General features: G+C 35.4%; 6 protein-coding genes and 1 long non-coding RNA gene across 15 annotated transcripts in view; 4 read left to right on the top strand and 3 right to left on the bottom strand.

The window, feature by feature from the left end:
• Nucleotides 1–98: 98 nt before the first annotated feature.
• LOC101894611 (zinc finger FYVE domain-containing protein 26 homolog) lies at nucleotides 99–11,103 on the bottom strand. Its single transcript, XM_005188201.4, has 8 exons — nucleotides 10,657–11,103; nucleotides 8,159–9,982; nucleotides 5,007–6,300; nucleotides 3,182–4,920; nucleotides 2,851–3,109; nucleotides 1,608–2,782; nucleotides 1,419–1,543; nucleotides 99–1,340 (listed from the first exon to the last, which is right to left on the bottom strand). Exons 1-8 carry the CDS (start codon nucleotides 10,717–10,719, stop codon nucleotides 908–910), a joined length of 6,912 nt encoding a protein of 2,303 aa, XP_005188258.2. The 5' UTR covers nucleotides 10,720–11,103; the 3' UTR covers nucleotides 99–907.
• LOC131800627 (uncharacterized) lies at nucleotides 4,124–8,136 on the top strand. The gene is made up of 3 exons (XR_009341472.1): nucleotides 4,124–4,209; nucleotides 4,270–4,395; nucleotides 7,982–8,136. It is a non-coding gene; the product is annotated as an uncharacterized LOC131800627 (long non-coding RNA).
• A 1,142-nt stretch (nucleotides 11,104–12,245) lies between the features above and the next one.
• LOC101900688 (vam6/Vps39-like protein) lies at nucleotides 12,246–15,470 on the top strand. The gene is made up of 6 exons (XM_005188148.4): nucleotides 12,246–12,444; nucleotides 12,503–12,771; nucleotides 12,832–13,035; nucleotides 13,097–13,612; nucleotides 13,672–14,979; nucleotides 15,046–15,470. Exons 1-6 carry the CDS (start codon nucleotides 12,375–12,377, stop codon nucleotides 15,352–15,354), a joined length of 2,676 nt encoding a protein of 891 aa, XP_005188205.1. The 5' UTR covers nucleotides 12,246–12,374; the 3' UTR covers nucleotides 15,355–15,470.
• On the bottom strand, nucleotides 15,454–17,296 carry LOC101900867 (retinoblastoma-binding protein 5 homolog). 2 transcript variants are annotated; one of them, XM_005188149.4, is made up of 2 exons: nucleotides 17,208–17,296; nucleotides 15,454–17,138 (listed from the first exon to the last, which is right to left on the bottom strand). In XM_005188149.4, exon 2 carries the CDS (start codon nucleotides 17,021–17,023, stop codon nucleotides 15,554–15,556), a length of 1,470 nt encoding a protein of 489 aa, XP_005188206.1. In that variant the 5' UTR covers nucleotides 17,024–17,138; nucleotides 17,208–17,296; the 3' UTR covers nucleotides 15,454–15,553. The 2 variants fall into 2 exon arrangements, with proteins under 2 accessions (XP_005188206.1, XP_011294439.1); XM_011296137.3 differs by having other exon boundaries at nucleotides 15,454–17,153; nucleotides 17,208–17,258.
• A 111-nt stretch (nucleotides 17,297–17,407) lies between these two features.
• Nucleotides 17,408–18,226, top strand: LOC101894769 (DNA polymerase zeta subunit 2). 2 transcript variants are annotated; one of them, XM_005188202.4, is made up of 3 exons: nucleotides 17,408–17,504; nucleotides 17,563–18,023; nucleotides 18,078–18,226. In XM_005188202.4, the coding sequence occupies exons 1-3, from the start codon at nucleotides 17,495–17,497 to the stop codon at nucleotides 18,105–18,107; spliced, it is 501 nt and encodes a 166-aa protein (XP_005188259.1). In that variant the 5' UTR covers nucleotides 17,408–17,494; the 3' UTR covers nucleotides 18,108–18,226. The 2 variants fall into 2 exon arrangements, with proteins under 2 accessions (XP_005188259.1, XP_011294438.1); XM_011296136.3 differs by having other exon boundaries at nucleotides 17,413–17,504; nucleotides 18,085–18,226.
• An 18-nt stretch (nucleotides 18,227–18,244) lies between these two features.
• Nucleotides 18,245–19,975, bottom strand: LOC101901041 (splicing factor 3A subunit 3). Its single transcript, XM_005188150.4, has 2 exons — nucleotides 19,883–19,975; nucleotides 18,245–19,827 (listed from the first exon to the last, which is right to left on the bottom strand). The coding sequence occupies exon 2, from the start codon at nucleotides 19,784–19,786 to the stop codon at nucleotides 18,278–18,280; it is 1,509 nt and encodes a 502-aa protein (XP_005188207.1). The 5' UTR covers nucleotides 19,787–19,827; nucleotides 19,883–19,975; the 3' UTR covers nucleotides 18,245–18,277.
• Nucleotides 19,976–22,564: 2,589 nt separating this feature from the next.
• LOC101901211 (transcription intermediary factor 1-alpha) overlaps nucleotides 22,565–27,724 on the top strand; it is a 63,264-nt gene continuing 58,104 nt past the window's right edge. For 2 of the 7 annotated variants that reach the window (XM_020038430.2, XM_020038428.2), the window contains exon 1: nucleotides 22,565–24,379. In XM_020038430.2, coding sequence (XP_019893989.1) covers nucleotides 24,185–24,379 — 195 coding nt within the window. In that variant the 5' untranslated portion in view covers nucleotides 22,565–24,184. The remainder of the gene's footprint in view (nucleotides 24,380–27,724) is intronic. The other 5 variants (XM_020038429.2, XM_059118126.1, XM_011296139.3 and 2 more) reach the window with 5 other exon arrangements.

The following is a 27,724-nucleotide window of genomic DNA, read 5'->3' as shown; positions in this document are numbered from 1 at the left end:
TTTTTCTGTTTTCCAATATTCTTTACAATTCTATGCTCCTTCGTCTTATAGTATACTGTTATGGGGTGCTTAAGAAAACGAAAAACTCAAATACAAAATTGCATAATAAAAATATGTATATTTATTTATTTATTTATTATTATATAATATATTTTAAATTACATACAAAATAACATAATCGTAAAACGATAAGAATATTGGTATAGGTGTACATATAGAAAACAAAGAAACAAAAAAAAAGAAAAAGTATATATCACATATTAGTTGTGTTCCAGTACTTTTTTAGTAGTAAAACTAGCAGAAGAGAGAACAGTTCGAAATTTCATTCTCATTTAGGTTTGCTCAAAAAATAAGGGAACGGAAAATTAGCAGAAATGCGATAAAATGTCAAAATTCAAAATTCCAAAAGTAAACAGCCTAAATCGGACTGGTGAAACCTTACTGAAAAGAGCGCCAACATTTAAAAAATGAGTATTGTAGACGATAAGTTAAAATTAATAATTTATAATAATAATTAATAATCTGATTCCTCATTCAGCCAGTCCTCTTCACTGCTGGAATCATCCAAAAGTGAATACATCAGTTGCTCCATATTTTCTCTTTTTGTTTTTTGCACGACAAATATTAGTTTTTCCTTTAGTTTTCAAGTTGATCATTTTCTTTATTGAAATGTATCAACACATTTTTCAACCTTGTTAGCCCTGCCAAGTAAATGTCAAATTTACAATATGCACATTTCTGCTCGGCCAAATTCATGTAGCTAAAACAAGCAGAAATGTGCACCACTCAGCGCCATTTTTTTCTCGAGAGAGCTGCAAGTTTTGCTAGTTTTTGGAGTACGGGAACGCGTTGTAGCAGAATTAGTGCTAATTAGTACTAATTTGAAGGTTCTGGAACACAACTATTATTATTTCGTTTGACTTGTTCTGGACAAAGTCATTTGCAGTTTCTTCTCACACAACTTCTTAATATGCACTTGATTGGTGGCTTCTGCCTGTCTTAGGATTTTGCGTATATCTCCAATTCGTTCGTATTTGTTTGCCAACAAATAGGCCGATTTCAATTGTCCAATGTAGATGTGGGCAGAAATGCGCATTTCCACATTGTGTATTTTCTTTGTTAGACTATCTAAAATTGTCTTGGTTTCGGTTTCATGATTATTGACGGCCGAGTTAATGGCCACCATAAGAATTTCATCAATATCTTGATTATTACTGCCCGTGTTGCTGGTAATGCAGTTTATAAGTTTTTCAATTTCTGGAAGACGTTGATTTAGGGCTAAATATTTGGCGCTGGCTGCATATACTTTCAATGCCGGCAACTTATAATGTTGAATAATTCTACAAAAAAAAAAAAAAATAGAATATATAAATATCGAAAAAATAACAAAAATATTATACATGTGATTCCATCAATACCTGTAGGCCAGACCAAATCCTTCTTCTATGTTTTTGCCACACAAAAGAATCAAAATGCAAATTTGTATTTTCTCAGGAGTTCTATCGAACAGGGTGGGTAAAGACTTTGTTGGTTCAACGCGCAGCTTAAAAATTGAACATATTTTTATTAGCAATGCAAATCCAATTGGCACCTGGCACAATACATACCTGTTTCAAAAACTTCTCTGTTATCAACGTGTCTGCTGAACTATTCTCTTCCTCGCATTTGGCCAAAAACTTGGCAACTTCCAATTGATTTAGTATTGTATTAATGTGGGCATTCAGTGATCTGGCGTCCATTTGTAAACAGAAATTACCCCCACCTCCGATGGAACCGGTTGTACTCGACACACTGGATCGCCGGCTGCCACCTTTATTCGATTTCCCCACAGGCATTAAATTGATCTTCTCCCATTGGACACTGTCCAATTCCGATTGCAAATGCATGTGAGCATTGTGTAAATGTTGGGCATTCAAATGTTGTTGCTGGAAGTTTGCACAATCCATGCTATAGAATTTTACACAGGTCATTGATGCCCGGATGGGATCTTTCAGCAATATTTGTAATTCGTATAGAGAGTTCAGGAGATTTTGTGTTTCCAAAAAACGACAAGTTTGCAGCAGTATTGGCTGCCAAATTATCAGACGATTATCGAAATCCATGAGCAGTTTTATGAGACCAGCAATTTGGCCCTTTCTAAGCAATTCCATAAAAATATGATGTATAAAAATTTCCGCATCCAGTTTTTGCAGCAAGAAATACTTGAGGGTGGCCATTGTGTCATTGTGATGCATTAAAAACTGCACTATATCAGTGTGAGATCCATAGGTTAATAAATAATAAAGGCATTCCTCAAAGCCACGCGTTTTACGGAAGATATCTTTGCGCTGCTGTGTGGAAGGCTGTAGAACTGAGGTCGAATTTCCACTACCATTCATGCCCGCTGTATATTGTCCTTTGCTAATACGTTTTAGGTTTGCCAAAGTATTGAGTACATTTATTGCCGGCTCATTTATACGCTTTACATAGGGTTCCTTTTTACGTGACAATAACGATGCCAACGAAGAGTTGGAATTGCGTATAATGGAAGCTCTTTGCAACGTTTCAGGTTGGGGTTTATTAAACGGCAGAGATTCAATGAGTTTTAAAATTTCCTGCAGCAATGGGGGACCATTTTGAGGACGTTTTATAACAGAAATATCATGGTCTTTGGGTAGGGCAAGTACACCATCCACATTATCACAACTTGTATTTAAATTTGGATTAAATATAACTTTTGTTATTGAAGCATTGATCGATTCATTGGTAAGCTTGGGCATACAATGATAGAATTTTTCACGGGCTATGGAGCAGGAGACAGGTTATTTCGCTTTGAGTTTTACAAAAGAAATAATAAAAAGTTTTACAAACCTGTGTCAAAGCAACCAGCACGAATACACGAAAGACCATGGGCTGCCATTACACCAGCCGTAGACAAGCCACATTTCAAATGCACTTCCAAGGCCAAATCCCATCTTTCGGCCTGAACCAATGAGTCAGCCAGTTTTCTCAAGCCATTGTTATTAAGTGGATCAGGTGGTATTAGTGATTCACAACCGTTCTGCACCACTGATATAATTATTTCGGAATGCTCGCGTATCCTTTCGAATTCAGCAAAAGCACCACGAACCTTTGAAGAGAAAATACGGAGGTTATAAGAGTTTTCAACAATCTACATGATATGTGAGAATCCTTCGCTCACCTTTGCAGCCAAAGCCAAACAGTTCATCATTTTCGCCACCAACTCATAATCAACTTCTGGATTGGGCACCATTAACTTTTCCAACTTGCGACAATGGAATAGCAACAGATCCACACATCTTTGCTTATCCAGGTGATATTCCAATATTGATAAACACAAAGCCACACTGGGAGCATGTTCATAGCAAAACTCTTCCCTCAAGAGTTTATCGTGTGTAATGTTGCCGCTCAGCTTCCATTTGAAACGTTCTTCTGGCCGGCGGCGAATACGTTGTTCCGTTAAATTTGGTGAATCTTCAATTTGACTATCACGATTCGCCTTACGCTGATTGATGTCCTCGCACAAACGTTGACAGTCATTACAAATACGCACCTCCACATCTTCATAGAGCTCTGGGATACGCATACGGTGCGCCGAACAAGAATAGCACACAACACGGCCACAACGACGACAATGGTGTCTTCTAATTAGCATTGAAAACGCTGAACGTCGACAGCACATACAGTGTGTGGCCTCTTCGTCTCGCACCCATTCGCTGCGAGTCGGGGCCTGAGGTGGCATTTGAAAGGCACCACACAAAGAATCCAAAGATTGTTGCATATCACAGGTACTATGTGAACCTGGCTCGGATGTTGAATTTGCATCAGAGATTTGATAATCCAAGGCTTTCGTGGCATATATTCTCAAGAGCAGATCGATGCAATCATTTGTTATAAAATGATCCTTCTGGTAGAGGTTAAAATTCAACAGAATAAACGCAGATACATTCGTTGATTCATGGGAGCCCAGCTGGAAGCGTACCTTATGCGGAGTATTGGGTGCAGCGACTTGCATATTATAAACATTGCCGTTCTTATCGAAACAAAACGAACATAATTTCTTGTACTCATGTTCCTTTTTCGCCAGCTCCTGCCTTACTGTACTCAAAACCTTAGTTAATATCTCAAATTTGGCATTCATAATCAATTGTTCGACAATCAACAGAGGGTACTTTAGCAGGCTCCAACAAAGTTTGCGTAGGCATGGCGGTAATTGTTCAAATATAATTATTGAGATTTTATAATTTTGAAAATAACTTTTCTCCTCAGGCAAGGCCGCTCGATCCAAATATTCAATAGCAAACTTCAGCAACGTCATACAACGCAATTTATCCTTGTTTAAATTGAGAAAACTCTTGCATTCATCTGGCGGAAAGAATGTTTCCAATATTTTCAGTAAGTACTCATAATCGTTTGTTTCGAAATTCTCCATTTGATCTTCATCGGCCAAACTCATAAGGGTCTCTAAGAGAATATTGAGAAATTGTTTACGCTGTGGCACAAACTGATCCAATTTAACCACCTTACACCATTTAAAGCAAAGTTTGTATAGACGCAATTGTAGCAAGCGTTCAAATATCGTCGTGGGAGTTTTCAAACCGAAATCATAAGCCTGAGGCCATGTCTCAAAGAGCAGAACATCAGAAACCTTGGCGTACACTGTTATATCGGCCAGTGTTGCTTCCAGTTGTTCCCTTAGCTCTTGAGGTATTTTCTTGCCAGCATGGCGATGATGCAATGTTGTCTCAATTAACTCTTTGGCCAAACGTATTGTGGAGATTTTTGTAAAGTTCTCGTATATTAATTTGGCACGTATTGCAATGTCATGGATTTTGGCAGCTAAATAAATATTTTTGGGATCTTCACGTATCAATTCGATAATTAGACAATCTATGCGTTTCAGTTTTAAAGGTCGAGATTCTGAAAGGATACAATAAATGCAATTAGGGAATTGTTCTACATTCCATTTTTCTTTTATGACAAAACAACTCGAACATTGTACATACCTTGTATACCCATTTCCAATTGCAATAGCTCCAATTGCTTTCTCTTCGATTTGATTTCATGTAGTAATCTTATGCCAACATGATCGCTTCTTAAGGCAGCAATTACCTTATTGCCAGCGTACATTGTTGATAGCTTGGATATTTCAGGCATCCTCAAAAGTCTTTCCAAATAGCTGGCATTAATTGGACCATCTCCATTTGTGGCTTCACTGCCAAAATGTTCCCCATTACTGATAATGCCTTGTAGAAGGAAAACCAATAAACGATTACAATTGGCAATATAATTGAGAATGGTTGACTCCTTTTGTGGAGGAATGACACGTTTTTGGCCAGGACTTTTACCCAATATTTCCGGGCAAATATTCAAAGCTATGACATGAACTAAATTCAAATTTAACGCCGAAACATTGGCCTCAATTTCCAGAGGTGTCATATTACGCATAAATATCAGTTCGCCAATTACATCACACACATCAATTTTCAACAATTCCTCTATGTGGTATTCACAGTTGGCATCGCGCAGATGCACCAACATTGTGAGATGTTGCACGTAGTTGCAGAAACGTTGATAATAATTATATTTAGATTTCAGTGCAGCAAATTGTGGTATCAGCGCCTTCAAATCTTCGCATCGACTCAAATCTTTTGGGCGCTTGTGGAAAACCTCTTCAAAAATACGCTCTTTAGCCATTTCGCTGGTCAACTTTTGAGGTTTGAGAGAATAAATGTTATCACATAACAGATCCTTGATGGTTTTCTCACCCTGCACCCGCATACAGTCAGCTAGGTTTTCCAAAAAATGTAATGGACCAATGTTGGAGGGCAGCTGCAACTTTTCTGTCACCGTTTCGGTTTCATTAAAATGCGACTGTATGGCCTGATGACGCTTGATAACCATTAAGATACTCGTAGTTATGTCACGATTGAACGGCATGCTCAATGTCAAATCACAAATAATTACAGCATTCAAATTGGCTTCCTCGAACTGTGAAAGGAATCGATACTGTGGATTTTGTTTGTGTTTCTTGATCAAATCTTTAACCTGTTCGGATTGTTTAATACGTTGCATTTGAGCAAAATTATCAATGATGCTTATTATTTTCGATATTTCAAATCCTTTTGCTGCAACATTTCGTATAAGGTCTACCGTGGGCATGGGTTCATTCGTATCACGCGATTGTTTCTCCTGTTGCTGATAGTTATCGTAAATCACCGAAAGCTTTTGTTTAACCTGCATTTGTTGTTCCATATGTTGTAATTCTGCATGCAGTTGAGAATCGTGTAAACTGAAGTTCTGTAATAAGGAAGTGAGTGAGATCTTTTATATCATTTACGCTCTGAGGAGGAAATTATTTAATCGTTTTTTTAACAATTTTATAGTAAAACAAAATTCAAAAGTGTTTGCCAGATGGGTCCATAGATTTAATCCATTAAGCCAAACTTTAATTAATAACAATAACGGATGTTTTAAGCATCATAAGCCTATTGTAACTTGCTTTTATTTAAGTATTTTTTTTTTTTTTTTTTGGTATTTTGTCTATGAAAAGAAGACAACCAGGATACAAGGATATGTCTATAATTTTACAACAAACCCTCAGCCACGTGGCTTCAAGGGGGGCTTGATACGACCAAAACGTGTCTCATGGAAATAACGGTTTTAGACCCTAGGTCTCTTTGGACCAAATGCGTTTCAGGACATTTGGAGTCGATCTAGCGATATCCGCCTGTCTGTCTGACTGGTGCGCACGATAACTCTCGAAGGGAGTATCCGATTTGATCCAAACTTGGTACATCGTAATATTATTGTCAAACTTTGATCGAGTTAGGAGATGGGCAAAATTGATTCACTCCTTCTGGCACCTCCCCCACAAAATGTCAACATTTTCAAAGAAAATAATTTATTGCACAGAAAGAGAAAGGATAATCTGCTTTTGTTCCAACTTTGCATATCCTAATATTTGCATCATCAGGTGCGAAAATGAACAATATCGGTCCACTCCATCAAGTACCTCCCCCACAAAGGCTCAAAATTTGGAACAACTTTAACTCTTATAAAGTCTGAAGTAAGAATCCGATTGTCTTCAAATTACACACCTCAAACTATTTTTATTATTCCAAGGTCTGGTGTGAAGATGGAATATATCGGTCCACTCTTTCTGGTACCTCCCACAAAGGGCCAATATTTTGAACGTTCATGAAGCTCATAAAGCATGAAATTAACATCCGATTCCTTAAAGACTTGGTACATCTCAATATTTCCATCAACGCAAGATCTTTTATAAAGATGGTAGATATCAGACCATTCCTTCTGGTACCTCCTCCCCAATGGGTCAACATTTTGAATAACCAAAACGATTATAAAATCCGAAATAAGCAACCGGTTCTCTTCAAAATACCTACATCATAATATTTTATTAACCCAAGATCTGGTGTGAAAATTGGTAACATCGGACAACTCCTTCAAGTGCCTCCCCCTCAAAAAAAAGGAGTAAAAATTTTGAGTATCCTTGAAGCTCATAAAACGCGAAATTAATATACGATTCCATTCAGATTTGATACATTTCAATATTTCCATCAACACAAGATCTGTTAAAAAGATCGCACCATTTCTTCTGGTACCTCCCCCACATAGGGTACAAGATTTGGAAAGCATCCGATTCTCTTTAAATTTCGCATATGCAAATATATTTGCTAACGTAAGATCTGTTGTGAAGATTCCAACCCCTTCTGGAACCTCAAGCACAATCAAGTCGGCACATACAAATATTTTGTTCTTTACTAGATGAAGTGGAATATTTCCCCATAAAAAGAGTCAACAATTAGAATAATCATAACCCAAGGCTGAGGGTATAAATCTGTAGGTAAAAAAAATATTGTGCTACGTTTCTGATTTGTTTTAAGGTCACAATAAACTATTTCCTAATCACCAAATGTTCCTTTTCAATCCAACGGTATTTTTTTTTAACCTCTCTTAGATACTGCCACTCTTTATAATCTGGATGCATATTTCTTGGGCCGAAAGGAAATGGGAAGAGCCTCATGTAGTTCACTATTATTATCATGAAATGTTCCCACTTATTGTAAATTCCACAACATAAAGAATTTATCTTATTTCTTAGTTAAGTATTAATTAAATAAACATTTATACATACCTCAATAATTTGTTTAGCTTCGCCAAATTGACGAAATGATAATGCCAAAATTGCTAAACGTTCGGGAGAACTTAACAGTTTCGGCACTACACTTTTCTCCTCCGTCACATCCAAGGTGGGTAATATTTTAACAGAATTGGATAAAACGTTGGGTCGCAAACGATCTTCAGAGGCTGTCACTTTGCCAGCCGCCCCTGTAGTATTGCCACTAAATGTAGCACGACGTCTCTTTTTTATCGACTTTCGTCGTGACATTGAATACTCATTTATCACATTAATATCTTCATCATCGCTCGATATGCGATTCATGTTGTCCACATGGAAATGAACAAGCTGAATTAACTGATCCCCCTCAAATTGTATATAGGTATCATTGGCCAGACACTGATCCTGTGAACGTTCCATTTTTTCAAAAAATTCATATTTCCAAAGTAAATCCCCTATTGTGTCTAGAATACTGGAAAAACGATGCTTTATATCCACTGCAGATAGCTTGTATTCGGCAGAGTGCAGTTTTTTGGTAATATACAATTTTAAAAAATTACAAAGACTTGCAAATGATTTTGTTCGGCATATAAATCCGGTTTTGACATTTTTCAAATTAGACTTTGCCTCCATTGTCTTGGCTACATTGGACGATTTTGTTGATGAGTCTTGTATGATGTCATCATCGGTGTACGAAGAACCTGAGGATTTTTGGTGATACTTATTTTGCTTCTTGTTGTCACTGCGGAAATGCTCCCATCTAAGATAGAGAAACATTAACACATCCTCCATTATTTGGCAAAGTAATTCCATGTTTTTTATTTGTCTCAAAAGAGAATTTATGGTTTTTAGTTTGGAGGAATAGTAATCTTCCGTTTCCAATGTGGTTGTAACAACAATATCACATACTGTAGATAGAATATAATAACAGCACAAGGTTTCGGTTTCGTTTTCTTTCAGCGATAACATTGCTAGATTTTGTTGCCATGTATAATAGGTTTCCAAAAACTCCTTGGCTTCCTCATAGGAATTTAGCAGTTTATGTTTGTTTATTATGGCCAAAATATTTGTGGAATCCAATATCTCTTCGACGGTTATGTTGGCTGTTGTTGTCTCTGGAAATTTACCAACATAACGTAATAGTATTGACAAACGCTTGAAATCTTTGTAGAACAATGTATAAACTGGCAGCAATTCTTCAGCTACATTTTCCATATCCATTGAATCCAGTATCTCATCCAAATAAGGCAACTCATTTAGACTTCGAGTAATATTTGAAGAAAATTCATGCACTAATTTTAAAATAATTAAATTATTTCTTAAAGTCGCATCTGCTATGTCGTTGAAATTCCTCAGCTCTTTAATCATTGGATATATAAAATGGACTTTGGTTTTTCGAGCATGATAGAGCACAAAATCCTTTGTTCCCAGAGGTTTTTCAAAATACTGCCAATGTGTCTCTTTTAAATATTCCATAATATCTGCTATCAATTGTTGATCTTTGCGACACAGCAATGATAGGTAAAGCTCTTCCTCCAGGTGGCTATTGGTAAGACATTGTTTGAATTTTTCTCTTAAATCACCTTGTAACGCCTCGTTGAGTATATCATCGGGTATTTGTATGAGGAATCGTAAGAAATTTGATGTAATGCCAGATTTTGAAACAACCCGAAGCATATCTTCAAATGTTCTAATGATGCACCATTTTGTGTGTACCAAAACATGAGGTGGCTGTAGGAGTAGGATGTTCAAAACGGGATAGGGTTTTTCTTGCAGCAGACGAAATGGTTTGTGGCGCAGCAAGGTTTTATTATTTAGTTGTGGATTTTGTAAATATTGCTGTAAAGAAGAAAATAAAGATAATTACCCATAATGCAATAGAGAATATCATTAAAGACTGAAATAAAGGTAGAAATTCATTTGCCCTTTTAAAATATTGTCAATAATTTTAGTGCCACAGATAACAAGATCCTACTCATTTTTTCTGTAGAGGAACATTTTTTGAGTAAATTGTTGCAAAAATTAAATATTCTGAAAGAGCTATTTAATAAAACTAATTCAAAGGGACTTCAAATGTAAGAATGTTTCTAGGCAGTGAAACTTATCTGATATTACATTATGGAATCTATTATGAAATTTTACTATATACATTTGCACTTGACAATATTTAAATCAAAATATTTAAATATGTATACCGAATTGAAGCAAGCCTTTATCCATAAAACAATACATTCTTATTTAAATATAAAATTATATCCACAAGTGAAACAATCTTACACTACTCAATCTCATATTATTACATGATGGCAGTTCATACATACATATAGTAAGATAATTGCAGTAACATACTTATATACATACATTACTTAAACTGCAACCATAGCTTTAGTGAAATATTTCAAGTTTGTCAGTTCAACAGTTAAATATTGCTTAATACACGTTTTTAAATCGACATAAGATAATTGATTCGAAAACCAAGGTTTCCACCCATTGACATGTCTAGTAAATCATACCTTTAGAAACTGCCGCTCTTCTGGCATCAATAGCAGCATAAAATGTTTCTCCAAATTGTCCATTTTGAATTAGATTCCTTTGTTATCTCTTCAAATGATACGTTGATTTAGAATCAAATCAATGTCTTATTTTGAAAGAGCTGAGAACAATAAAAATTCACTGATAAGTAGGAGTTCTTTGATCCACCCTCTGGGATTTATCAGCCACAACAAAACACTGCATTTACATGAAATTACTTAACAACAAAAACAAACATCAGATGCGGCTCATTGCTACAAATGTCATTGTTTTTATCGGTGTATCACATTTTATGGACAACTGGTTCGTTTTTTTTCTTTATATTAAACAAAAAAAGAATAATTTAATTTAATTACAAAAGGTCTACAAGTCCCTCGCGTACCAACATCAACTCTTATTTATTTGACAGACCCAACTGACCAATCTGAACTTACAAACAAAAACAAATAATAAACTGGGCATCAGTGGTGGGTAGTAGTTCAATTGAACCATTCACCAAAGGACAATTGAACTAGCTTAACCAAGAACAATATAGACAATTAATCGCCAAAATATACTTAAGTGGCAACCCATCGAAATTGAAAAAAATATATATGGGGAAAGATCGATTAACAATCAGCAAAAAGATCTATTTACACCATTTAATAAATTTGAACAGGAAAGAACGCTCATCACATTGAACTAATTTTTCCAATTCTGGGAAAATTGCATTAACAGCTGTTGGCATTTCAATATGGTTGCCATGAGCAAAAAAAAATAAACAAGCTGTATAAAAATTTTTTGAAAATAAAGTTTACTGAATTCATGTTATTTAAAGGAAAGATGTAATAAAGAAAAACCGATAACTTTTCCTAAAGTAAGGGATAACAAAGCTAGACTATAAAGAAACGATGTAAGAGCATACCATAAAAGGTTACGTTTTTCGAATACTACAGCAATACAGTGAACCAATAATATATTTCTAAAAATTCTGACAAAATTACGTTCTCTTACCCAAAGCCCTGTCTACACCATTTTCAGATGTAATTTTTAACATTTTTATTCAAAAACATTTCCATTGTAATTTGAGAAATTCGTTTGTAATTCGTAAAATTCCATTTCAAATTCGCAATTTTTCATTTGTAACTCGATTGTTTTTCTTCCATTTGAAATTTGAATATTCCACTTGTGATTCTTATAATTCGAAGAAGAAAATATTTCGAATTTCAAATGAACTAATTCGAAATGAATTGAATAAATGAATTACAAAAGCAACTCTTGAATTAAAAAAAAAATATGATTCGAATTACATCATGTTGCAGTAAATAAAAGAATTCTTTGAACTTGGCAACCAATAATGATTATGGAAACACAAACAGCTGTTTCAACAAAACTTCCGAGCCATGAACTTATTGCCGTCGACATCAAATTGATAAAATAAATATGTTAAAATGTCTATGAATAAGTTCATCTAATGAGAAAATTAACAACAAAATAAAAATAAATCTACCAAAATATCGGGATATTTTAATATTTTAACTCAATTTATTCTCCTGCTTCGTTTTAATCAATAGCTAATGTCGGCGTCACAACTAATTGGTAGGCTTTGTGTGACTTCTCTTTTCGTAAATTGTTTGTTCTCGTCATTCAATAGGGGAATCGCAAGCAAATCCCCACCAAGGAGAAGAAAAGCCAATAAGTTCTGATTTCCTGCTCCAAAATGCACCAGTCTTACCACATACATTCCATACTAAAGCAAGGCGTTCACATCGAGTCAATAGCAGCCTATAGTAAGTTCAATTGTTTTTTGAAATTTTCCACAAACTCACTCCCTTAACTGTTCTGCAGACAACAATGTAATCCTGGGCACACGTAGTGGTCAACTGATCATGTATTCAGTGGATGAAAATGGAGCAGTAGATATGTTGATGTTCAATAAGAATTTCAGCAAAAAACCCATTGCCCAAATGGAGGTAATAGAAGCGGAGAGCTTGTTGTTTGTTCTAACGGATGCCATGATACATGTATGCGATATTAGTCATATGGAGAAGAATTTTAGTTTTATACATAGTTCCGAACTTACCAAAGGATGTAGTCTGTTTACAATGGATGTTAAGGTATGGTGAATAATCAAACATTTCTTAGCGAAACAATTCCCTGTGTTATTATTTTCTCAGACCACCAAATCGACTACGGGCAAAACTGTCAACGTTCTTAGAGTTTGCTGTGTCATCAAAAGGCGTCTACAGTTTTTCTATTGGAAACCGTACATTTTGGAATCACCAGATTTCAGTATTGAATTGAAAGATGTCCCCAAGGCTTTGTGTTGGGTAGACGATTTGATATGCGTCGGTTATAAGGATGAATACGTGATATTTAATGTAAGCAGCTTTTCCAATAAAAATGTTTTTTTTTAATTTTTTTCTGCAATTTAAATTTTAGATTAAATATAACAAAACTGAGAAACATGATCTCATTGTAACATCATCCTCTCACAACATGGATCCGTGCATTTGCCTCCTAAAAGATATAATAGGTGTTTCCAAAGACGAATATCTTGTCACAATTGATCCCGATGTATATAAGGCGCGTAAAGACGACAAGGCAAAAGTCCAAGGAGCACTAGATTCTTCCACGTCGAATAAAGGAAAAAATCCGCTACAACCAATAACGTGGTCAGGTCCACTATTGGCTCTTGTCTGGGATGAACCATTTGTTGTGGGTCGTGTTGCAAATGGCATCGAGATACGCTGTTTAGAAGCAAATGGCATTAACAAAGACACACTCGTGCAATCTATACCCGAATTAAGTAAAACAAAACATTTGGTACGTTCGGGGCGTGGTACAATATTTGCAGCTGCAATTTCCGAACTATGGTGCATACGTATGGTGGATATATCTGTACAGAGACAACAATTGTTACAGCAGAAAAAATTTCAACTAGCCATTGAGTTGACTGTAAGTTTCAAATATTTTTTGATAAAAAGTTCTACTTATAAAATGTTTTGTTTTTCCAGAACATATCGGATGAACCAGAATTGGCCAAAGCTGAAACTATACGTCAAATTCATATGCGTTATGCCAAGGAATTGTTTGCCTTAAAACAATTTTCGGCTGCCATGAATGAATTTGAGAAAGCGCAAGCAAATCCATATGACGTTATAAGACTCTTTCCAAATCTTTTGCAAGATAAGGCATCCGCAGATAGTTTCGATGCCACAGTACCACAAGTCAGCAACATGCCTCAGTTGGAAGACAAAGATTTGGAGAAAGCTCTGCTGGCTTTAATCGAATTTTTGGCACTTGCCCGGCAAAAAGAAGTAGTTAAGCTACGCGATTCGAAAAATGCATCCAAATCATTGTTGTCGATTATCGATACCACCCTATTGAAATGTTATCTGCAAACCAATGATTCCTTGATTGCTCCACTGCTGCGATTGAACCAATGTCATTTGGAGGAATCGGAAAAAACGTTATTGAAGCATGATAAAATTTCCGAATTAATTATACTGTACCAGACCAATGGACAGCACAAGAAGGCTTTGGAATTACTCAAGTCCCAGGCTAAGAAAGAGGGCTCAAATTTATATGGGTATGATCGAACCATACGTTATCTCCAACAATTAGGCTCTTCACACATGAACTTAATTTTGGAATTTTCCGATTGGATTTTGAAGGCTGATCCAGAGAAAGGTTTAAGAATATTTACAGATGATTTCATTGAAGTAGAAAATCTCCCACGGGCCACAGTGCTGGACTTTTTACTAAGCCACCATAAACAGTTGGTAATACCCTATTTGGAACACGTTATCAATGTTTGGAAAGATCATAATACGCTGATACATAATGTTCTAATCAAGCAATACCGTGAAAAAGTTGAGAATATTATGAAAGATTTGGATAACCCAGATATGGCTACGGAAAGACTGAAAGATCAGCTGAGGGATTATCGCACGAAACTGTACAATATCTTGGAGAACTCCACAAATTATTCACCGGATATCATTTTAAAAGATTTTCCAACCAATATATTGTTGGAAGAAAGAGCTTTAATCTTGGAACGCCTGAAGAAACATGAAAAAGTGTTGGCAATTTATATACAAATCTTGGGAGATGTGGACAAGGCGGCACAATATTGTGAAAGGAATTATGATGACGAACCTGATATATTCTTTCTACTCCTCAAGACAATACTCAGTCCAATGAAATTTCCGCCATATGAAGGTGTAGAGCTCCATGAAGGTTTTAAGAAGCCCAATGAAGATGTAGCAGTAAATTTGCTAAATAAATATGGGACCAAAATTGATCCAAGTAAAATATGGCCGGTAAGTTTTTAATTTGGCAAACATCCTTCCCAATTAAAAGCTTTTTTGTTATATTTTTATATGTAGTTCTTACCCGACGAAATGCCAGTGCATAGAATGCTAAACTATCTAGATACAGTTATTCGTACCAAAACAGCCCATGAGCATCACATGGAAATGAAGAAAGCCCTGCTGCAGGCCGAGATTCGCAGATGTACCGATTTGGTACGGGAACAACAGAATATTAGCTTTGAAATCAATGAGTTTACCACATGCCCGGAATGTAAAAAACGTTTCGCTAACCAAAGTGCATTTGTGCGTTATCCAAACGGAGAAATTGTTCATCTTTCATGCCATGATAAACGTATTATGGCGGCAAATCTTTTTGGAAATTAAAAATGTTTCCATTCTCCTCTTTGTTATGTATTTTTATATAATTTTAAAAACAGTATTTTTAAGTTATTTATATTATTAAAACAACCGAAACACATATAATCATGAAATCAAAAAGAATAAATTCTATTATTTTTGCCATAAGGGTTTAGGTATTATATTTATTATTAAATCTATTTTTATACAATTTGTATTCTTATAACTACTTCTTAGGTCGTCCTGCTGCCTTTTTACCCCCAACCTGCTTGTCTTTGTTTGTTTTACTGGACACTAATGGATGTACTTCTTCGACAGGGGCGTCTGGCAGCGAAATGTCGTAGCTATTCATTTTACGTTTTTTGGCAGCCACTACTTCTCCATAATCGTGCATTGTTGACGATTCCGTATCTTTAGAGTTGCTGCCACCGCCCTCAAGGCCATCTTGCACAGCCCAACCATCTTCAGGATCTTCAACCTCGGGAGCCATTGGCAAAAACTGTAAGGCATTCTCATCCTCACCTTCCTCGTCCGATGAACAAAAAGCAGCCACTGGTTCGGTTTTTGTCACATCTACTTCAATTTCTTCATCGCATTTAGCATCGGCATTTAAATCTACTGACTTATCTTCATCGGTTATGTCGAATTCCGATTCACGTTCTTCGTATTCTACATTCTCATCAAGTTCCTTAAAGTCTGGGGCGAATGCTGACCAATTTTCCACCTGATTCTGGGCCCAAATGGAAACCAAACCCGAACTTATGCTTGCAATAATCGGACGTACAGGATGCCACACAACGTCTAACAACAACTCACCTTTGGTGCCGTGCAAAATTTTTACCAAATTACCAATGGATTTTTCCCATATGTACAGAGCATGTTGACGGGCACTTCCGGCACATATGTATTCTCCATCTCCCGAGAAGCAGCATTTTTTCCACGTTGTCTTGTTTACTAAATCCTGAAGTTTTTGAATTGGTTCCGGCTCGCCATCTTTGCCCAAAGCCAAGACTTCTTTGGAATCGTAGACACGTATCACCCGATCGGATGTGTTAATGAGAAAACCATCACCTCGTCTGGCAAACTCTATGCTCTTGACAGCTGTAGCACTGGATGTACCAACTATTATGCGAAAACTTGCCACAACCTCCAATGTTTCCACATCCAAGACCATTATTTTGCCTTTGGCATTGCCGGTGTAGATATGCTTACCACGTCTATCAAACGAAGCCACTATATTTAAATCGCCATCAGAATCAAGAGGCAGGCATTTATGGGATTCTCCAATTTTCACCAAAACCGCTGCATAACGCATGGGACACACCAAAAATCGTTTGTCATTGCGGGGATCGAATTGCACTTTAAGTATGGGTGAGGGGAATCGATACTTATGTTCACATTCTCCTGACAATACATCCCATATACAAACATTGTTATCCGTTGAGGCAGACAGTAGCTTGTGACCATTTCTTGTCCAACTTAAACTGCAAACGGGATGAACATGAGCCGATATTATTTTGGCAATACCGCGTGTAAGGAAATCCCAAACAACAATACGACCATCGTTGCATCCCACCGCCAACAGAGTTCCATATTTGTTGAATACACATGTCACAGCCAGGGATATACAATCCAAAGATCCATCAAATTCTTCTGGATAATTTTGGCCGAAAGACTCAAGAAGTTCAAGATTCATGCTTATGGCATATAGCTGCTGCTGTTGTGGATGCTTCCGTTCGATGGGGAGTCAGTTATTGTGAATTGTCAATGTTTGTGGAGACAAATGTAAACAAAGGCGGCTTTTTGATAAACTGGAAGAAATTTCGCTATAATTCAAATAATTTTTTCTCGTGATTTTAAATAAATTGTCGTGTGCTTACGGAGCAACTTTATACTCCTGTATAAGTGTAGGAACGTATAAGAAAGGAGCAGTAAATCCTCCTGCTCGAGTTATAGAAATAAACAATAATCCATTCAAAGGAAATATTCACTGGAAGGAAGTCGAGAAACCCTGTTCAGCTGTTAAAGTACGCAACTAGTTCACCTAATTCCATTTAGAAAATGAAACCAATAGTATTAAAAGCCGTTCCGTGGTATACCAATAGTATGTATAATGTTCATTCCAACCATTCCCTTCATAATTCCTTAAAACCAATACGGTTTTATAATGGATAATGGTAAGTTGCACAATATACCACTAATTACTCAATTAACATTATTTTCCCATTATTGCAGAACTAAATGACATTATTATTGAAGCTATAGAAGTGTTTATTAATCACATACTCTATACAAGGGATGTGTATCCATCTCAAATCTTTAAGAAACGTAAAATATATAATACACCGGTATTTGCCTCAATTTATCCGCCATTAAACACATATTTGTACAAAGTTTTAAGAACAATAAGAGAACTCCTTAGGACTGGAGAGCTGGAAGGCGTAGAAGTCTTACTGTATAAAGATGATGTGGAAATTTACGAGAGATATAGATTTCAAATAAAGCCATTAACCGAGCGCACAGCTGGGGAAGATGAGTTTCTTATGGACATGGAAGAACAACTTAGGGCATCGCTTTATTGCCTGGCCGAAAGAGTAAAAGCCTTAGATAAACTGCCATCAGATTGTAAATTTAAAGTATTGATATATACCAATCAAGTTGGTTTTGTGCGGCTCTCACATAATCCTCACTATCAGGTAGGTATTACTTTTTTCAAATTCTTGTCCATTACAGCGATAACATGTTTGTAGTTTACAGGACTTTCCCTGGCTTCGCAGTGATTTGAAATGTTCGGGTCCCAAACAAGAAATTTCATTGTTACCACTTACATCCGTAAAGACCATAGGTCTATCGTTAAACGCAGAAATATCTTGAAATACATTTATTTTATGGTTTCGTACTCATACTTTATTTTTCCTTTTTAGTCCCATATTGGTGTTTTTAAATTTACTTAAAGCAAACCTTGCCTCTTCAAATCCTCATATGTTTTACGATTCACTACATTGCCTTGGGAGTCTTCAAACTCCTCCTCTTGATCTGCTATCCAACGTTCCGCTGTTTTTTGCGATTTTAATTTTTCCCACAACGTAATAGCATCCTCAATTTGTGTTACATTGGCAAAATGCGCTGTATTCGGTATACCCAAACATCGCATTCCATGAGCATGACGCCACTCGGCAAAGTGGCGCTGAAATGCTTTCGGTCCTTTGTATGTATAATTGCCACATATTTCACAATTGTAACTTATATTCAAGCCATGCAGTTTGTACAACCAATATGGTATAGGTTTGCCATCCCAACCCAAAGGAAGATTTTTGGGATTATATGGAATATCATCGGCATCTGGATCATCGTCCAAATCTGAGTCGCTGGCCTCGACATCACTGTCGTTACGCTCGCCGCCAGTTCGCGCCTGCTTGCGTTGAACATTTTCCTTGGTAGCACTTCTTTGTTCCGATACCAGTTCGGCATATTTATATAAATAAGCTTCCAATTGCGCAATTTCCTTGTGTCGCTCATTTTCCCTGGATTGTACAGTTGTACTTTTGGAAGGTTTTTTGGCCATGAGCGAAGGATCCAATGTCTTTTTGCCTTTTGTGGAAAATAATCGTTGTGCCCTCTCTTCCAGGGTACCGCCACATTTTAATCCCAAAGCCATTAGTGCAGATTTCAAACGATCCAGCCCAAGTGAAGCCAATTCTTCCCAACTGGAAAATGCAGAGAGATCCAAGTGAGCACCAGTATTTGCCAAGGCCGACTCGGTTTCTTTGCTCGCCCAGCCGGGGAAGGTACCTTGTAGCCATTGCTTTTGAAATTCTAACTCAACCTTCACCAACTCTTCTTCAATATCATGTAATGGATCTACTCGCATTATAAAATTGTGCAAATACTCGTTTAAAGCTTCCAAATATTTTTTATATTCTTTGTTTTTTCGCTCCTTGGCAATGTCAAAGACGTGATCGAATGTCATCAAATATGTAATGTAGTCCACCTTCTCCACGCCTCGTAAATTGATGTACATCTCATAGCATTCATTCAAATCCAAGTAACGACCACCTCCTTCTTCGTCCGTAAATTCCACCAAGGCAGACATTTCATCAGGATTATTGTACGCCTTTACCATTTCCTCAAATTCCACCGACAAGGGAATGCTTACTTCGCTCGGGTGCTTCTTGTAGAATTCTTTGATTTGTTTCAGACGATTGTAAAATTCATTAAATTCGTTTGGTCCTGAAAGTGCCTGAATTTCGGCTTTCCTCTCATTATCCTTATCCTCATAGAGTTCTCTTAGCTTTGACGTTGAGTTGTAATGCATGTCCAGTAGGTACTTTAGCCGATGTTCGGAATAAATGCGGTCTTTTTCATTAGCTTTCTTGTTGGCATACTCATCGACCATGAGTTTGACCAAACGTTCGCGTTCCTCATGGTAACGTCTTTGCTGTTCTAGCAAAGTTTCCATGATGTTCTTTAGGAATTTCCGGGGGCTTCTTTACCAAGTAACTATTTAATAGATAAATATTAAATATTTAATTTATTTACTAGCGTTTCCCTGTACCGTGCCGGAATCAGACAACGAACTGGAGCGATTTTTTCTTTGGCGGCGTCAAAAAAACCTGTTTAATGTATCTATTCACTGAAGTGGGCTCTCAGAACTAGATACAGCTCTTTTATTCTCTGCGAAGAAACTGGAACAATAACATTTTTTTTTTTTAAATTTTTAATAGAAATATCTTTCTGTACCTAAAAGTGAAAATCATGGCACAATTATAGAAGGTTTAGAGTTACCTTCTAAACAGAATTTTTCTTTTGTTGTAACTATACTGTCAAAAAAATGCAGTATTGTGGAGTAACCCCAATATTTCATTCTTTTTGTGGGTTTTTCCCAGTACAGTAATTATAGGTGTGTCTGGTTACCCTAAAATTTGTAACAATTGTTACAAATTGTTACTAGAAGTCGTCTGTTAACCCGAAAGTTCTGCAAAAGAGAGCGGTTGGAGAGAGAAATTTTGACAGTTCATTCAGTGAGAGTTTGCAAATTCTTGCTGGAAAAATTTCTTCTTGCAATCTCTTGCAACTCTTCTTCTTCTCATTCATCGACATTCAATCAGATGTTTTCTATTGTTTATTTATTTCTTTTTGTGATTTTAATTTGAAAATATTGTTTTGGAATTAGCAAGACTAATTGTTTTTGGAGAACAACTTTACAAAATGTGAAAAACGTAAATGTTAATATGTAATAAGAAAATAAAAGACTATTTGCAACATTTTTATTTAAAAAACTTGTAAAATTAGTATTGGTTCCTTTGGTTTAATTCTCCTTGGGGGACAAATTGGTTTGTTTTGACAAATCAGCTGATTAGTTGCAAGCTTCTGCAGGAATAGCGTCTGTTTACTTTTCGCATTTTCCTTGCAAAAGAGAATAAAACTACCTTACTCTCTCAGAAAGAAGTTGCTGGACAATTCCTGCTGGAAAAGTAACCAGACACACCTTATGTTGAATTGTTGAATGTTTAAAAATATATTTAACACTGTAATGTTGCGTTTCCACTGCACTTGATTCGCTCTCTATTCGGTGTTTGACTCTTAACTATGAAAAAACTACTTAATTCTTCACACACAATTTCCAGAGCGAACACTCATATTTGTACTTTGTTCAAATCAAATCACTCTCAGAACAACGAAAAAATATGTCCCATCCCTAACAAATGAGAGCATTTATCGGAAAAATAAATTATGACATTTAAAAATTGAAAATAGAAAAATTTGATGAAATTTTAAAAATTTTTGGGAAGACTGAAAATTATGAATTAAACCTACAACGTTTAATAGCGTATGTACATTCAAACGAAAGTAAATTTAGTTTTCTCTCTCATCCGAGGTACCCATTTTGCCCACGAGTTGTAATTTCCACAGAAAACTGGAAACAAAAGAGGCAATATTTTCAAAATGTTTGTATTGGCAGAAAAAATGTCTGACAAGTGTCTCTCTAGCAAAATTTAAAAATAGAAAAATACAAAAATATGTTCAAAATGTCAACATTTACACAAAAAGTTGAAAACGTGAATGAAAATTATAAAATTAATTATATAATAAATCTTTGGGAGAAAAACAACCATTTCTTCTATTCATATTAGTGAGAATTTATTTTTATTTATTGTTTGTATTGTAATGTTGCTTCTTCTCCAATAATTCTACCAGGGGTTACCGATTTTAAATATATTCAAATGCTTATAAATTGTACTAGTTTTATGTGTGCAGCGTGCTAAATTTATTTCAAAGTAACCAACAATAATATCAAGATCTAAGCATGGTAAAATTAAGGAGCTAAAGTCATTTCAAATAAGCATGGTACAATGAATTCAAGGTAGGGCAGAACTACCATATGATTTAAATTTTTTTATTTTTCTGGCTTAATATGTCAACTTCATTTGCTTATGTGTGTGTCTTCTTTTCAATAATAAAAAATTGTTCATAAAATATTCAAATTCGGGTGTTTTCAAAATGCTTATTGCAACGAATGCATCGACAAAATCTACAGTTTTTGTCGCGAAATAAACAATAAGAGATATATAGAACATGATATTGAAAAGAAATTTTGACCATTCATTCAGTTTTCGCGGTTTTAAACTATTTATTCAAAACCAATGCAACAAGTTGTTTGCTTTTTTATTGTTTTGATAGTAATTCTGACATTACAAGCCAAACAGGTAGACCTCTATACTTGCAATTTTTTCAAAGTTGAACTACCTTCTCTTCATTGTACCATGAGCATTCTCATCTTTGCATTTCCTGTAACTTACCTTATCAAGTTTGACTTATAAAAACAGGTTCCCATCTCTGATTTCTGAATTTAGAATGGATATATAAATACAAACGAGATGTCATGGCAGAAGAATACAGATAGATGCATCAACGCTTGGGAGCATTGATATGTCAAAAAATTTTAAATGGTTTTTTAAATATAAGTAGATTTTTATATGTTTTCTTATACGACGAGGTTATTATAGTTCGTGTTTTTCAACAATGTTGATAAATTTAAATAATTTTTCATTCAACATTTTCAATTCCAAAATTGGTTTGACAGTTCATTGTCTCAGCAGCTGTGTCGATGCGTCTACCTATATTCTTCTACCATGCGAGATGTTGTCAAATGAATAATTTTTGAAAAAAATTGTAAACATATGATTGCATGACTTTGCCTTTTTGATTCTACCATGCACTTCCAACAAATATGTTTAACTTGCCACGTATGAATTCCACAATTTCGACAGAAAATAAATTATGTTTATAAATAAACAAACAGTTACCTTGAAATAATTATACGTTAAAAATTATAGACACATCACTCTATGCCTGGCATACAACCTAAACTCACGTGCATATTTTACTATATAATTTTTAATGTTACAATATAAATTCTATTAAAACTAGTGAATGTTTTATAAATAGTGTAAATTGGCTATTAGCTGCTATACCAAGACCAGGGTTGCATTTCATACTTGACTGATTTGCTGGCAGCGCTTTTCATTTCGGTAGCCAATTTAATGAAACACAAGATTCATTCACACTCGTGTGTTCCCTTTCCAACCCATGTAGAAAACAACCACTGAAAAAATGTCAAAATATCTGTACAGAAAAAACAGCAAACACATAAGACGCGAGGAAAGCGAGTAAAAAGTTTAAAAATTGACAATTTTTAAACAAATTCACTTGGAAATATTCTATTGGAAATTTTGAAAAAAGTTCAACCCATACAAGTGCAGTGAATGCAAATAATTTCGCACAATTTAAGTTAATACAAATTTCTAGAAAACATCATTCAATTGGCGAAATCCCAATGAAAAATGGAAAAATTTTCACTTTTTTGGTGTGTATGTGTGCTAAGCAATGAGAGACGGTGGTGGTGTGTGTAATTGAAAGCAACAAAAAGGTTATATTATTCAAGAGCCATAAAGAAAAGAAACCTCTAAATAGTGAAAATGCCATTGAATTGCAGTGAATATTCTCAATAAGACACACGGCAAAAAGTGCGAGTGACAAACGAAATAGAACGGCAACATTTTATGAAAATCTCAAAACTGGGATATTTTTGTTCTTATTGTGCTTTTTGACACTCCTTTGTGTGAATTTTGCTCTTTCGATTTCGTTACAAATAAGCAAACATAAGTATTTTTACGCTTTTGCTTTGTTTCTGCCGTTTCGTGCCAATTTACTCTTCCCACGTTGTACGTACAGTAACATACGACGTCGCGAAAGTTTGATTACTTCATTACTTTACTTTGGCGTATCGTTCATTACGTTTTCTGCCGCAAATTCGCATTCGAATCGCGTTCGGTGTCATCCATCGGTGTTTAAACTTACAAGTTTGCATGTGTGCGGTGTGTCTCTTGTGTAGAAAAGTTAATAACGGAGGAGACAACGGCTATCACAACTACGAACGAAGACGACGTCGCCAACGTGATGTTAATGAGACCCTGTGAAGTGGCGTTGTGCTGAACGGCTGCAATCTACCCTTGCTTCGTTCGTAGCGTATGGGCCCGGCTGTGTTTATCATGCCGCTGCGAATTACCATAACAACACAATAAGAAATAAAGCAAATAAACAACAGAATAGCAAAACAAGGAAAATAACCTTTCTCAATAAGAAAACAAAATTTAATTTGTCTCTTGTGTTTGGTGTTCACAAAATGACAACAAATTGTTGACACCAAAATGTCTAAAAGAAATACCTATAGTTTGGAAAGCATTTCTCTGTGTACATTAAAGTGTATTGCAACTATCCTCTAAACAAAGGAATTGCCACGACGAACTTCCCTTTCCCATTTACAACACAACAACAATAACAAACTGTTGCCATCATGGAGTTGGAGGAACTATCAAATCTTAGTAAAAATGACTTTTTACCCCTTATACCATCGATAAAGCAAGAACAATTGGATACAAGTCTAACAGAAATGGATACTCAAGATCATTTGGGTGGTGCTGCAGGCTCCACAGCTGCATCGACAACATCATCGTCGATTGTTAATTCATGTGACAGTGCCGAAAAAAGGGTAAGTTCTCATGGCCTACAAGTTGTGATTGGATTTCAGAAAATCGAAAATCAAAACAAAACACAAATGGCAATAGCAACAACAAGAAAATTCACAACACGACTAATAATAATAAGGGTAAACAACAATAATAATAATCATCATCTAACAACCTGCTGCCCGTCATTATAATACACTGTCGGCGATACAACAATACGTTTGTTTGGGCCGCGACTGCGGTAATAATGACGTACCGTGCACACATGACTGTGTGAATGTGTATGTGTAGTGTTTGTTTGAACTTCGCTGCGCTGTCACTATTTGTATTGCGGCATTGCTCATTTAAAATGTATCACTCATTGTTTCCGTTTTATTCCTATTGTTGTTGTTACAGTTATTGCTCAATTCTCTTGTAAAACGGAAATTGATGACATTCAACTTTCTTTTGTTCGTTTTTTCGGGAGTTTATCTTCTGTTTGATTGATTGGTAAGGTTAACAACAATTATTTTAATTGAATTAAAATTCAGTGCTTTCTTTTATTTCTGTAGTTCATCCAAAAGGCAAAATGACAAAATACCGGTTGTAGTCGATGTTTTTAAGAGTGTTTTCTACTTCAAGTGATAAAGAATCCTTGTACATTACTTTAATTAAAATAGGAATAAAGCGCTCTGAATTAATTGAATGAGTCCCAAAAAACTTAGCCACACGTGGTGTTAAATGTGCTGGATACATTGTTAAATATGTCTTAGTATTTCAAATGCATTCAAAACTAGTTTGCTTGGCACAACTGGTAAAAAAATTAATTTACTAATGGTAAAATTTAAAAGAAAATCAGAAAAAAAGCATTTTGAAGGAAGACCATCACACTTTGAAGGTTTCTTCATTGTGAAAAGTTTTATAGAGCATATGCCCTTAAATATCACAAGAAAAGAAAGTCTCTCAGTAGTTTCATTGGTGAAGCCAAACAAAGTAAAGCTAGAAAACCTTAGTCAAATTGTTGACGTGATCACTGTTTTGACAAAAACCTTATGTTTTGGAGCTGGTATAGTTTGAAATTACTTTTCTTAACATATTAATTAATTATTTCTTCTTGTCATTCAGGTATTGTGCGAGCATGGAAACTGTAGCTCCTTCATCAAAAATTTTTAATACTTTGTTGTGCAGCTGTACGATTCAACTTTGTTGGCTTCATGTCTGGATTTAGTAGAGAGTCCACCCTCCCAATTTTGTGATTTTAAATATTTTTTTTGGAACAAATTGAGAAAATCGTTAAAAAGGTCTTACGCTTTTAATGACTGCATTCCGGATGACGTCTGCAATATCACCCTCTGCAGATTTGTGGTGAACCTCATAAAGCATACGCCACATCGTATTTGTCACACTCACTCGCTTTGAATATTGGTGTCTCATTTCGGCCCCTACAATTTACCTCTGCTGGCTGTCTGCGGGACCATTGTGCCCATCTAAAGGCCTTAAATAATCCCGAGAGGGCTCACTCTTAATGATTTCATTGTCTTGTCTCTTTATTATTTGCCAGTTATCATATAACCGTTAAATGTCACCGATGTTCTTGTTGCTACTACTTTGTACTTTCCATGATCCGAGCCTACAGTTTGCAGTATCACTTGTATTTTCGCCTAATGTTAACTTCTCGATTAAGTGCCCTGACTTTCGAGTATTCAAAATTTGTGTAACGAAACACTAGTTTGCATACCTCGTGGCCTATCTTGTTTGCGGCATTTCAGCAGAAGTTATAATCACACAAAATTAGAAGAGGGTAAGCAATTTTGTTAATGGTTCCTCTCAACTATCCGGGACTGTCTTAATGTATATGTGTTGATATAAAAATCTACTTCCCATTAGAAGTGTGGACAGTTTTATGGAAACTGTAGATAATTTTAAAATATTTTTCAATTTTCTCTCTCCATTTTATTTTAATTTTTTTTTTGCAATTTCAACTTATGATTTAATTACTTAATTGTAATTATAAATTTTACTGCCAATAACTGAAACGGATATTGTGGTCGTTTATAATCTGTATTAGATATTACCATTAAATGGCGTTGTTGCTGTTATTCGTCATTAAAGAAAACCATTTGATTACTTTAATGGTCTCTCCGCTGTGGCCGCTGATACAAAACATATGTACACATTTGGAATATGTACACAAGTATTATATATCAGATACTTAAGCATTCCAAAATACATTATGAATGGTAACGTAAAAGGCTGTCTTGCGGAGCCAAACTGAAAACACATTATAATATTCAATATTCTTCTATCGTTTTTGTTTTGAAATCATGTTCATCGTGTACGATTTGAATATCGTCGTACTTAGACGAGAAATAAACCACTTGATATAAGTATGGCTGTCTGGCTAGGGTATTTCCTAAACAATAATGAAGAGAGTTTTACAATTAGATGCCCCGGTAGTGTGAATTTTATTAAATACCAACACGTTTTAACCCGATTGTTGCTCGACCTAAGTTATTGCCTACCTTGCATATGTATTGAAGAAAGTGAAGTTAATGTATCTTGTGGTTTTAATAGTTCAACCCAAAATTGGGGATTCAGGTTTAGTATTAGTATTTTTTTGTAAGTTTTTTATTTGAATCAATTGTGATGAAACTTTTTTCTTTTATCGTAAAGTTTACTTTTTTTCATTTTTGCCCCCAACATGTTTCGGAAATGTACATTTGTAAACTTAAAATCAATTACCTATCGATTTATTTTTTTCTTTCTTTTCTTTTCATTTTGTTTTTTTTTTTTTTTTTGTACAATTGAGAATTTTTAATTAAATATTGTTTGAATGTATTTGACAGACATGATTGATATTTATGGATATTGATCGATTTCAACTGTGGTAGCTGAAATACATTTTTGTAAATATGGTGGATGCGCTTTTGAGCGTGTATATGTATGTGTGCCTGTGTGTGAGTGCACCATGCTATGTACCTCACGTTTCATGCTGTTTTTGTTGTTGTTGATGTTGTCCCATAAAATAAAACATATGATTGACATAATGTTGATGTGTATGATGTTATATGTATATGTCGTTGCTGTTGGACCATAACCTCAAAATATATTCGTTTATTTTAAAATATACGAATAAATTGCTAAGGTAAGCAATCATAAATTGCAGTAAAGTGGTGTCAAGTTTCAGTACAACTTGAAGATGTCCCAGGAATATGCGTTAAGTTATTAATTTTGAATCGCATGGAATCGCTATTCCTGCAACCCTCAATATATAAAAGTTGGGGATTATGACATCTGTGGTAGGCATATAAAACCTTTCAATTTTGTTCTACGGGTTTTGTTGTGTAGTGACTAATTTTCACCAGGTCCTCGCTGAATCTATTACTTCC

The sequence above is a fragment of the Musca domestica genome, unplaced genomic scaffold (assembly GCF_030504385.1).
Source record: "Musca domestica strain aabys unplaced genomic scaffold, Musca_domestica.polishedcontigs.V.1.1 12, whole genome shotgun sequence".
In the NCBI taxonomy this organism is placed as follows: domain Eukaryota; kingdom Metazoa; phylum Arthropoda; class Insecta; order Diptera; family Muscidae; genus Musca; species Musca domestica.
The sequence above is the reverse complement of the archived record's forward strand: the minus strand, read 5'-3'. Positions and strand labels throughout refer to the sequence as shown.

What these genes read in the sequence shown, in the direction of transcription:
- LOC101900867 (XM_005188149.4), bottom strand. Translation starts at nt 17,023, where the DNA reads ATGAATCTTGAACTTCTTGAGTCTTTCGGCCAAAATTATCCAGAAGAA.
- LOC101894769 (XM_011296136.3), top strand. An exon ending in CACATAATCCTCACTATCAG is followed by an intron (nt 18,024 to 18,084) that starts GTAGGTATTACT and finishes TGTAGTTTACAG; the next exon opens with GACTTTCCCTGGCTTCGCAG.
- LOC101894611 (XM_005188201.4), bottom strand. Translation starts at nt 10,719, where the DNA reads ATGGACAATTTGGAGAAACATTTTATGCTGCTATTGATGCCAGAAGAG. An exon ending in GTTTGGCTTTGGCTGCAAAG is followed by an intron (nt 3,110 to 3,181) that starts GTGAGCGAAGGA and finishes TTCTCTTCAAAG; the next exon opens with GTTCGTGGTGCTTTTGCTGA. An exon ending in GGATTTGGTCTGGCCTACAG is followed by an intron (nt 1,341 to 1,418) that starts GTATTGATGGAA and finishes TTTTTTTTGTAG; the next exon opens with AATTATTCAACATTATAAGT.
- LOC101901041 (XM_005188150.4), bottom strand. Translation starts at nt 19,786, where the DNA reads ATGGAAACTTTGCTAGAACAGCAAAGACGTTACCATGAGGAACGCGAA.
- LOC101900688 (XM_005188148.4), top strand. Translation starts at nt 12,375, where the DNA reads ATGCACCAGTCTTACCACATACATTCCATACTAAAGCAAGGCGTTCAC. An exon ending in CGAGTCAATAGCAGCCTATA is followed by an intron (nt 12,445 to 12,502) that starts GTAAGTTCAATT and finishes ACTGTTCTGCAG; the next exon opens with ACAACAATGTAATCCTGGGC. An exon ending in ATCCAAGTAAAATATGGCCG is followed by an intron (nt 14,980 to 15,045) that starts GTAAGTTTTTAA and finishes TTTTATATGTAG; the next exon opens with TTCTTACCCGACGAAATGCC.